General features: G+C 42.8%; 1 protein-coding gene across 4 annotated transcripts in view; it reads right to left on the reverse strand.

Moving 5' to 3' along the window:
* The window catches only part of dmd (dystrophin), a 518,793-nt gene that overhangs the window by 239,499 nt on the left and 267,201 nt on the right, over nucleotides 1-12,093 (reverse strand). For 3 of the 4 annotated variants that reach the window (XM_061904726.1, XM_061904725.1, XM_061904723.1), the window contains 4 exons: nucleotides 6,040-6,201; nucleotides 1,010-1,120; nucleotides 740-913; nucleotides 515-670 (listed from right to left, as the gene is read on the reverse strand). In XM_061904726.1, coding sequence (XP_061760710.1) covers nucleotides 515-670; nucleotides 740-913; nucleotides 1,010-1,120; nucleotides 6,040-6,201 — 603 coding nt within the window. Of the gene's footprint in view, nucleotides 1-514; nucleotides 671-739; nucleotides 914-1,009; nucleotides 1,121-6,039; nucleotides 6,202-6,292; nucleotides 6,447-12,093 lie in introns of those variants that run through there. The other variant, XM_061904727.1, reaches the window with a different exon arrangement.

Genomic DNA, 12,093 nt, shown 5'->3' on the forward strand with positions numbered 1-12,093 from the left:
ACTTAGCATTTCATGGAAGCTGTTTTTATACCCAATCATGGCACCCACCTGTTCCCAATTAGCCTGCACACCTGTGGGATGTTCCAAATAAGTGTTTGATGAGCATTCTTCAACTTTATCAGTATTTATTGCCACCTTTCCCAACTTCTTTGTCACGTGTTGCTGGCATCAAATTCTAAAGTTAATGATTATTTACAAAAAAAAAAAAATAAGTTTATCAGTTTGAACATCAAATATGTTGTCTTGGTAGTGCATTCAACTGAATATGGGTTGAAAAGGATTTGCAAATCATTGTATTCCGTTTATATTTACATTTAACACAATTTCCCGACTCATATGGAAACAGAGTTTGTATGTTGGATACCACTGTCCTAGAAGGTATATTTGCACGATATCTGGTTATTGCTAAAAAATGTGGTGATGTATTAACAAACGTTGAGACAACTCCAATGAAGCATGCAACGTCTGCTTGTGTTTTGTCACATTCCCGAGTTGTGTGTGTGCTCGTTCGAACCTGCGCTCCCAGCTGGTTGTACAGCAGTTTGAGCGCCGTTACACGCCCGTCCAGCTCTTTGGGATGCTCCGTCTGTTGTCTTTGCACGATCTGCCTGCCCGTCTTGATCACAGTCTCCACCTCACCTTTGACCTCACTCAGCACCTTGTACAGCTTCTGCGGGGGCGCCCAATAGAGAGGTGAGCGGGCTATCGGTGTATCACACCTACACACGCCGATGCCTACCATGCACTGCTCCAGCTGAGACTGCACCACGTCCTGCTCCACGCTGCGGATGTACAGCACCCCCACCTGAGCTTTGACCTCAGCTAGCATACGTTCGCATTCGGCCAGCCTCTCCTCATAGTTAGCCGGTTTCTGGAAGAGCCGGAACTTGGTCCACACGTCTGCCAGCATTTTCTATCGAGACAGGAAAAGGGTGGGTGGGGGTGGGTTGCTATTACTGTACAGTGAATATTTACTTTTATGTGAGTGTGTGTGGTTTGAGAGCAACACCTGCGTTAAGTCTATTTGTCCAATCATCCTCTGGGACTGAACCTTCTCCTGATTCTTCCTCTTTATTTCCTCCAAGGTTGCATCATAGCTGCTCAGGTCTGACTGGATCTTCTGCAAATAACACAATTATATAACATGACATCCCTTTATATGAATTCAAGTCAAGCACAAAGGCACGTAGGACACATTTTAGCACATTTCAAGTTTATAGGATACAGTTTGATGTTGCTCTTCCTTATAACCACAGAGGGGCAGTACAAAGCAGTGACAAATCATCATAAAGCATCTGATCACGTTCTGCATTAGACCTGCTAACAATAATACTTTCAAAACAGTTTGCCATCGAAACAAGCTTGATTTTCTGACTTTTCTTTATGAATGTTTTAAAATGACATAAAAATACAACCAAATTGATTCAGAGTTTATTCAAGCTAGGATTATTTTGGCTTGGCGGAGGACAACACAGCCTGTGTCTGAAGTAAAATACAAGCCCTGTTTCCATATGAGTTGGGAAATTGTGTTTGATGTAAATATAAACGGAATACAATGATTTGCAAATCATTTTCAATCCATATTCAGTTGAATGCACTACAAAGACAAGATATTTGATGTTCAAACTCATAAATTTAATAATCAACTTAGAATTTCATGGCTGCAACACGTGACAAAGTAGTTGGGAAAGGGCATGTTCACCACTGTGTTACATCACCTTTTCTTCTAACAACACTCAATAAACGTTTGTGAACTGAGGAAACTAATTGTTGAAGCTTTGAAAGTGGAATTCTTTCCCATTCTTGTTTTATGTAGAGCTTCAGTCGTTCAACAGTCCAGGGTCTCCGCTGTTGTATTTTACGCTTCGTAATGCGGCACAAATTTTCGATGGGAGACAGGTCTGGACTGCAGGCGGGCCAGGAAAGTACCCGCACTCTTTTACTACGAAACCACCCGGTTGTTACACGTGGCTTGGCATTTTCTTGCTGAAATAAGCAGGGGCGTCCATGATAACGTTGCTTGGATGACAACATATATTGCTCCAAAACCTGTATGGACCATTCAGCATTAATGGTGCCTTCACAAATGTGTAAGTTACCCATGCCTTGGGCACTAATACACCCCCATACCATCACAGATGCTGGCTTTTGAACTTTGCGCCTATAACAATCCGAATGGTTATTTTTCTCTTTGTTCCGGAGGACACCACATCCACAGTTTCCAAATATAATTTGAAATGTGGACTCTTCAGACTACAGAATACCTTTCCACTTTGCATCAGTCCATCTTAGAGGAGCTCAGGCCCAGCCAAGCCGGCGGCGTTTGTGTGTTGTTGATAAATAGCTTTCGCTTTGCATAGTAGAGTTTTAACTTGCACTTACAGATGTTGCGACCAACTGTAGTTACTGACAGTGGTTTTTTGAAGTGTTCCTGAGCCCATGTGGTGATATCCTTTACACATGTATGTCGGTTTTTGATGCAGTACCGCCTGAAGGATCAAAAGTCCGTAATATCATCGCTTACGTGCAGTGATTTCTCCAGATTCTCTGAACCTTTTGATGATTTTACGGACCGTAGATGGTAAAATCCATAAATTCCTTGAAATAGCTCGTTGAGAAATGTTCTAAAACTGTTCCGACATTTTGCTTACAAAGTGGTGACCCTCGCCCCATCCTTGTTTGTGAATTACTTAGCATTTCATGGAAGCTGCTTTTATACCCAATCATGGCACCCACCTGTTCCCAATTAGCCTGCACACCTGTGGGATGTTCCAAATAAGTGTTTGATGAGCATTCTTCAACTTTATCAGTAGGAGGCCTTTCCCAACTTCTTTGTCATGTGTTGCTGGCAACAAATTCTAAAGTTAATGATTATTTGCAAAAAAAAAAAATGTTTATCAGTTTGAACACCAAATATGTTGTCTTTGTAGCATATTCAACTGAATATGGGTTGAAAATGATTTGCGCATCATTGTATTCTGTTTATATTTACATCTAACACAATTTCCCAACTCATGGTAACGAGGTTTGTACATCCGATAGCACACTAAGGACCTGATTTGCTAAGATTCAAATTGGAAGTGCTAAACAGCATGTTCAAACTATACAATTGCATGTACTATTTAGTGGGCTAGTGAGACTACACATACAATTAATAACAGGAGCAAAAGTGGCGCAGACCGCCCTCTTTAAATATGGATTTTGCTGGTACTGCAGACTGTCAGCATGGACACTCAATTTTCATTAAATTTTTTTTTAATATGTTTTAAAGCAGTGGTTCTCAACCTTTTTTCAGTGATGTACCCCCTGTGAACATTTTTTTTTTTTAAATTCAAGTACCCCCTAATCCAGGGGTCGGGAACCTTTTAGGCTGAGAGAGCCATGAAAGCCAAATATTTCAAAATGTATTTCCGTGAGAGCCATATCATACTTTTTAACACTGAATACAACTAAATGCGTGCATTTTTAAGTAAGACCAACATTTTTAGAGTATAATAAGTCTCTTATTCTTTTTAATAACATTGTTATTCTGAAGCTAACCAATAATAAATCAAATGTCATGTCTGTTGATCATGTTTTTGTTTGGCCATGTGCTGTTTGTCTTTTGGACTCTTTAAGTTCCTGTTTTTTTCCCACTCCCTTGTCTGGTTTCCTTGGTTACTCATTTTGTCCACCTGTCTCTGGTGGACAAAATGCCCGCTCACCTGCTTCCCGAGCACTAATCAGAGGCAGTATTTAAGCTTGTCTTTGCCAGTCAGTCACCCTGGCGTCAATGTGATCTTTTCTTGCTCTGTGCTGACTTGTTTCATGCCTTGCCATAGTTTTGTGCTTCATGCCATGCCAAGTAAGTTTTGTTTGATTTATGTTCATAGTCGGTTTATGCGTTAGCTTTCTTCCTTAGCCCAAGTTGTGCCTCCGCTGTGAGCGATTTTTGTTTGTATCTTTTTTTAGTTTAAATTAAGTCATGTTTTTACCTATATGCCAGTCCGTCTGCCTTCCTGGGAGAACGACCCCGCAGCAAGCTGCGACCCCCCCCCATCATGACATAAAATACTTCTTACCATTAATGCGACTTCTTGAACAGGTGCGGTAGGAAACGGATGGATGCATTTAAATGCATGACAATGTTTTATATTTTGAACGTTATTTTTAGCACTGTGAATTCCAGTGGAATTATTCATAATTATCGTGTTAAGCAATGTCAGCTAAGATTTATCTGAGAGCCAGATGCAGTCATCAAAAGAGCCACATCTGGCTCTAGAGCCATAGGTTCCCTACCATAGCCCTAATCAGAACAAAGCATTTTTGGTTGAAAAAAAGAGATAAAGAAGTAAAATACAGCACTATGTCATCAGTTTCTGATTTATTAAATTGTATAACAGTGCAAAATATTGCTCATTTGTTGTGGTCTTTCTTGAACTATTTGGAAAAAAAGATATAAAAATAACTAGTGATTCAATTTTTTTAAATAACGATTTTCTACATATGGATCATCAACTTAAAGTGCCCTCTTTGGGGATTGAAATAGAGATCCATCTGGATCCATGAACTTAATTCTAAACATTTCTTCACAGAAAAAGAAATCTTTAACATCAATATTTATGGAACATGTCCACAAAAAATCCGGGTACAAGCGGCCGAAATGAGTTTCCTCCACCATGTGGCGGGGCTCTCCCTTAGAGATAGAGTGAGAAGCTCTGCCATCCGGGAGGAACTCACAGTAAAACCGTTGCTCCTCCACATCGAGAGGAGTCAGATGAGGTGGTTCGGGCATCTGGTCAGGATGCCACCCGAACGCCTCCCGAGGGAGGTGTTTAGGGCACGTCCAACCGGTAGGAGGCCACGGGGAAGACCCAGGACACGTTGGGAAGACTATGTCTCCCGGCTGGCCTGGGAACGCCTCGGGATCCCCCGGGAAGAGCTAGACGAAGTGGCTGGTGAGAGGGAACTCTGGGCTTCCCTGCTTAGGCTGCTGCCCCCGCGACCCGACCTCGGATAAGCGGAAGATGATGGATGGATGGTCCACAAAAAATCTAGCTGTCACTGAATATTGCATTGTTGCATTTCTTGTCACAGTTTTTTGTTGTTGAAATATTATTCAATATATATATTTATAAAGGATTTTTGAATTGTTGCTATTTTTAGAATATTTTTTTTTTTAATCTCACGTACCCCTTAGCATACCTTCAAGTACCCCCATTTGAGAACCGCTGTTTTAAAGCATGCAGCAGACAATGTACCATTTTTTCTGAGCATTATAGTTGCATTCCTTCAGTGCATCGAAAACGGAACCTTCTTGGTGGTCCTCTTTATTTTGAAAGATATCGAACAGTACTGAAATACATAATGATCTACATTTTGGTACCAAAAAAATTGGTGTCGGGACATCTCTAGGTGGGACGATGTGCAAACATAACTACATAGTCGCTTACATGCCCGGACATAAATGATAAATGGGTTGTACTTGTATAGCGCTTTTCTACCTTCAAGGTACTCAAAGCGCTTTGACACTACTTCCACATTTACCCATTCACACACTGATGGAGGGAGCTGCCATGCAAGGCGCCAACCAGCACCCATCAGGAGCAAGGGTGAAGTGTCTTGCTCAGGACACAACGGACGTGACGAGGTTGGTACTAGGTGGGATTTGAACCAGGGACCCTCGGGTTGCGCACGGCATAAACTATTCAATGACAAAGCAAGTGGTGTCACAAATCCTAGGGAAGATTACAAAGCTCTACGCTTCATTTTGAGGGTGTAGTGGTAGTGGGTGACGGGGTGTATTGGGAATGGGCCTTATTACAACACTCTGTAGTCTACTTGAAATACCCTTTAGCGTTTAAAAGTAGTGAACTAAAGAGAAAGAAGCTGGTGAATAATGTGATTGGAATTTCGGCTCAGTGCACAATGACAGTAATCAACTTGGCACAGCACTACAGGGTCAAAAAGTGTACTAAGGTTGCTTATTTGAAGCGTATTGATTGAAGTATTCCATTTGAGGCCCATCCATGCTCTTCTGGTTCCGCCGAAAAGAGTTACCTGAGCTTCCTGTGGTATCTGCTGGGCGTCAATGTGGTCGGCCAAGTACGCCGTCAGGTGGCGATCAGTGTTGGCCAGCGACTCCTGGATACCCCGCAGGGTCTTGTCATTCTCTTGAGCCCACTGGAGGCTCCTGGCCAGCTCCTTCTGCCTGAGTGACACCTGGATGGAAATAGAGAAATAGAATTCAAAACTATGAAAAATATGACTTTTACAACTGTCCATCCAAGAAAGAGAGGAAGCAAACACCCACCACCGCAACCATACTTCCACGCCTGGCATGATCCCTCCTGCCACACGGACCCTGAGGTGTCTCTCTCATGGCTTCTGGATGCAAAGCCCCAACATTGTCGCCACTGACGGCATCTACTTTCTCTTTCTTCCCCGGTAATCGCTTACAGGATTAACAGAACACTTACATCATAAACCTGTTTCAAGTCATGTGGACAGGCAGAGTATATGCATGCTAATCCCATACGGAGGGATCATGACTAAGTATAGCCTTGAGCCTGCACATCCCGCCTCACAGACACACACCTTCATGTGATGGAGTGGCCTTACTGTTCCTCCCAGACGAATTGGGAATTTAGCGATATGAAATATAGAATCATTGATAAGCAGCTTCCACATTGGCAACACACTCCAAACCTGTACTCTCCTTCAAGCAGCCTACAAGTCACTTATTATTATTTCATGAGGCAAACATGCCTTCCATGTGAACACGCAGAGACAACGGGATTAATTACGTATCCTGCTGTCTCAGCCTTTGTTGTATACCTCAGCGATAACACCTATTTGACACCTGGATTTTTCTCCTGAAAACCTAAAAGCTGGAAAAAGATCAAATCCAACTTTCATTTTGTACCACTTCATAAAAAGTATTTAGTCAGCCACCGATTGTGCAAGTTCTCCCACTTAAAATGATGACAGAGGCCTGTAATTTTCATCATAGGTACACTTCAACTGTGAGAGACAGAATGTGAAACAAAAAATCCAGGAATTCACATAGAATTTATTTGTAAATTATGGTGGAAATAAGTATTTGGTTAACCATTCAAAGCTCTCACTGATGGAAGGAGGTTTTGGCTCAAAATCTCACGATACATGGCCCCATTCATTCTTTCCTTAACACGGATCAATCGTCCTGTCCCCTTAGCAGAAAAACAGCCCCAACGCCTGATGTTTCCACCCCCATGCTTCACAGTAGATATGGTGTTCTTGGGATGCAACTCAGTATTCTTCTTCCTCCAAACACGACGAGTTGAGTTTATACCAAAATGGATACATGGATGATACAGCAGAGGATTGGGAGAATTTCATGTGGTCAGATGAAACCAAAATAGAACTTTTTGGTATAAACTCAACTCGTCGTGTTTGGAGGAAGAAGAATACTGAGTTGCATCCCAAGAACACCACACCTACTGTGAAGCATGGGGGTGGAAACATCATGTTTTGGGGCTGTTTTTCTGCTAAGGGGACAGGACGATTGATCCGCGTTAAGGAAAGAATGATTGAGGCCATGTATCGTGAGATTTTGAGCCAAAACCTTCTTCCATCAGTGAGAGCTTTGAATGGTTGGCCACATACTTATTTTCCACCATAATTTACAAATAAATTCTATGTGAATTCCTGGATTTTTTTTTTTCACATTCTGTCTCTAACAGTTGAAGTGTACCTATGATGAAAATGACAGACCTCTGTCATCATTTTAAGTGGGAGAACTTGCACAATCGGTGGCTGACTAAATACTTTTTTGCCCCACTGTACAAGTGAATGTCACCAAGGTTTTTTACCGCTGTTTTGATTCCACTTTACTCAAGTTAAAGGCTCACCATAGTCATGTGAAACTGTGTTATTGATGTCGAAGGTGAATTGTTACAATAAAGTTAATCTTCACTTAGCTTAGTAATGAGCCATCATTGTCTTGAAGTGGCGTGCCAAATCTTATTAGGTCGACTGTATATGTGTATGTATAACTGCACATAATACATACAAGACATATATAAGACTTGATTAAAGAATTTATTTAGGTAAAAAATATGACTTGGCCCTCGGCCTTGAGTTTTACACAAGTGTTATTGATCAGGGGTGCCCATTACGTCGATCGCGAGCTACCGGTCGATCGTGGAGGGTCTGCCAGTCGATCGCAAACCAAGCATTAAAAAAATAAACCTAAAAATTTGTGATCATCAATCTTTACTACGTCACTTGATTGACATTCACGGCACTCGAGGGTCTTCGGAGATGACGCTGGCTGCTGCGAGACCATTATTAAGAAAACATGACTGAGAGGAGGGCAAGAAATACTTTTTATTTCAACAGACTCCCGCGCCGTACCTGCTGTCAAAACCCTACAGACAGACTGCACAGTTGCTGTCTTCACAATAAAAGCCCTGCTTTGTCCTGCCTGCGCTAACAAAATAAGAGTCTCAGAAAGCTAGCGTGCCCAAGATAGCAAGCTACGGAGTTTGCCGCCAATGTATTTCTTGCAAAATATATAAAAACGAGTATGGAAACTGGAAAAATAAGATGCCAAAAACTAACCACTTCCATGTGGTATTGGACAGAAAGGAGGACTTTTTTTCTCCTCCATTCGAAAATGCGGACGTTATCAGCACTACTGTCTGATTCCAATCAATGCAAGTCATCAGAATCAGGCAATACACCAACTTGTATTCTTGTCTTCGTGAAACAAAGGAATCTATATGTGTTAAACATGCTTGTGTTATCATTAAAGGCCTACTGAAACCCACTACTACCCACCACGCAGTCTGATAGTTTATCCATCCATCCATCCATCCATCATATTCCGCTTATCCGAGGTCGGGTCGCGGGGGCAACAGCCTAAGCAGGGAAGCCCAGACTTCCCTCTCCCCAGCCACTTCGTCTAGCTCTTCCCGGGGGATTCCGAGGCGTTCCCAGGCCAGCCGGGAGACATAGTCTTCCCAACGTGTCCTGGGTCTTCCCCGTGGCCTCCTACCGGTTGGACGTGCCCTAAACACCCCCCTAGGGAAGCGTTCGCGTGGCATCCTGACCAGATGCCCGATCCACCTCATCTGGCTCCTCTCGATGTGGAGGAGCAGCGGCTTTACTTTGAGTTCCTCCCGGATAGCAGAGCTTCTCACCCTATCTCTAAGGGAGAGCCCCGCCACCCGATGGAGGAAACTCATTTTGGCCGCTTGTACCCATGATCTTATCCTTTCGTTCATGACTCAAAGCTCATGACCATAGGTGAGGATGGGAACGTAGATCGACCGGTAAATTGAGAGCTTTGCCTTCCGGCTCAGCTCCTTCTTCACCACAACGGATCGGTACAACGTCCGCATTACTGAAGACGCCGCACCGATCCGCCTGTCGATCTCACGATCCACTCTTCCCTCACTTGTGAACAAGACTCCTAGGTACTTGAACTCCTCCACTTGGGGCAGGGTCTCCTCCCCAACCCGGAGATGGCACTCCAGCCTTTTCCGGGCGAGAAAGTTTATAGTTTATATATCAATGATGAAATATTCACATTACAACACATGCCAATACAGCTTTTTTAGTTTACTAAATTACAATTTTAAATTTCCCAGGAGTTTCGTCTTGGAAACGTTGTGTAATGATGACGTTTTTGCAGGACGTCACGGGTTTTTAGGAAGTATGAGCGCTACGCACACACACAGGTAAAAGTCGTCTGCTTTAACAGCATAATTACACAGTATTTTGGACATCTGTGTTGCTGACTCTTTTGCAATTTGTTCAATTAATAATGGAGAAGTCAAAGTAGAAAGATGGAGTTTGGAAGCTTTAGCCTTTAGCCACACAAACACACGGTGATTCCTTGTTTAAAATCCCCGGAGCTGAAACTTTACTATGGATCAGAGCGGTCAAGCGAACATGGATCCCAACCGAATGTCAACCAGCAGGTTTCGGTGAGAAAATTGTGGTTAAAAAGTCGCCTCTTACCGGATATCAGCTGAGCTTGTGTCGTCCGTACAGCTCCCGTCGACACCCGTGAGACATGGCGTCAAGACCCCCGTGGACAAACCCCTCCGACTATCAGGTAATATTAAACTCACTAAAACACTAGCAACACAATAGAAAGATAAGGGATTTCCCAGAATTATCCTAGTAAATGGGTTTAAAAACATCTGAATCCGTCCCCATTCTATCGCGGTTTTTTTTTAAGTCGTTTTTTTTTCTTTTCTAGTCAATATCCTCAAACACGAATCTTTTATCCTCGCTCAAATTAATGGGGAAATCGTCGTTTTCTCGGTCCGAATCACTGTTTTTGTTGCAGGCTCCCATTAAAATCAATGTGAATATGTGAGGAGCCCCCACACTTGCGACGTCATCATCTGCGACTTCCAGTAAAGGCGAAGCTTTTTCAGGAAGTGCAAAAGTGGCGAACTTTATCGTGGATGTTCTCTACTAAATCCTTTCAGCAAAAATATGCCAATATTGCGAAATGATCAAGTATGACACATAGAATGGACCTGCTATCCCCGTTTAAATAAGAAAATCTCATTTCAGTAGGCCTTTAAAGACCTTCAATGTGTTAACAAAAACGTCTCTTTCATAAATAATTAAATATAAATTATATATATGAATGAAGTAGATTCCTTCGACTTGGTCAATTGAAAATAAGCTCGTCTTCAGAAAAAGTGTGGGCACCCCTGCTCTAGATAATATAATCAGTCTACTATTCTTGGGCGTGTTGCGGGCAATCTACTACAAATGATAATGAAGTAAATTGATTAACTCATACTATGTTTTGCACATGGTGAATGTTTATATTCATCTGGGTAGGTTCCTGTTTTCCTTCTCTTTGTGCAGAAAGAAAGACAATCTCATTTCAGTAGGCCTTTAAGACTTCTAGAACATCTGCCTCAGTTACTGGTCTGATCTGGTCACTAATGATCAATGAATAAATTAATCAATGTATTTTATCCATCCATCCATCCATCCATTTCCTACCGCTTATTCCCTTTCGGGGTCGCGGGGGGCGCTGGCGCCTATCTCAGCTACAATCGGGCGGAAGGCAGGGTACACCCTGGACAAGTCGCCACCTCATCGCAGGGCCAACACAGATATACAGACAACATTCACTCTCACATTCACACACTAGGGCCAATTTAGTGTTGCCAATCAACCTATCCCCAGGTGCATGTCTTTGGAAGTGGGAGGAAGCCGGAGTACCCGGAGGGAACCCACGCATTCATATGGAGAACATGCAAACTCCACACAGAAAGATCCCGAGCCTGGATTTGAACCCAGGACTGCAGGAACTTCGTATTGTGAGGCAGACGCACTAACCCCTCTCCCACCGTGAAGCCCTAAACATAAATATCACACGCATGTATTTTATCTCATGGCCTAAAGGCCAATGACACTTTACACTTGTGCACAAATTGGATCATTCTAGGACACATGGAAAAGAAAAAGCATTCATCAAATCAAACTCGGAACAAAAAGAAAACCGCATTAGGCGGCAGCTCTGAGGTGCCGACGCTCATCTCCCTTGAGCATGTTGACGCACACCCTTTTGACAATACACGCAATGTCTGAAATACAAGAATGTGAAACACAGACAGACGCTGATATCTTCACAAACAAAAAGAAGCTTATCAGACTGCAAGGAGAACATTAATCCGCTGCTTTTGTGAGGTGGGGGCGGGAGTCAACCCGGCGGGAATTGACTTTCTTGGTGAGAGTGTGTGTTTGTGTGTGTGTGTGTGTTTGTGTGTGTAAAAGTGTGACTAATCTGCCAGCAGATGAGGATGAGAAAGCATGCTGCCAATGAAAGTGGCTAGAAGGAAAAGAAGGAAGAAGAGAAATGGAGGAGGCAGGCAAAAGGAGCAATGGGGAATAGGAATTGGTAATTAAGGGGGGGGGGGGCGTGAGAGGAAGAGAAGACAAGGGCAAGGAAGTGATGGAAAGCCGGTAGAAAGATGGGGAGATTATATTTTCTTTTGGAATCAAATATCACACGCATTTTTTTACAAACCCCGTTTCCATATGAGTTGGGAAATTGTGTTAGATGTAAATATAAACGGAATACAATGATTTGCA

The sequence above is a fragment of the Nerophis ophidion genome, linkage group LG06 (genome assembly GCF_033978795.1).
Source record: "Nerophis ophidion isolate RoL-2023_Sa linkage group LG06, RoL_Noph_v1.0, whole genome shotgun sequence".
Lineage (NCBI taxonomy): Eukaryota > Metazoa > Chordata > Actinopteri > Syngnathiformes > Syngnathidae > Nerophis > Nerophis ophidion.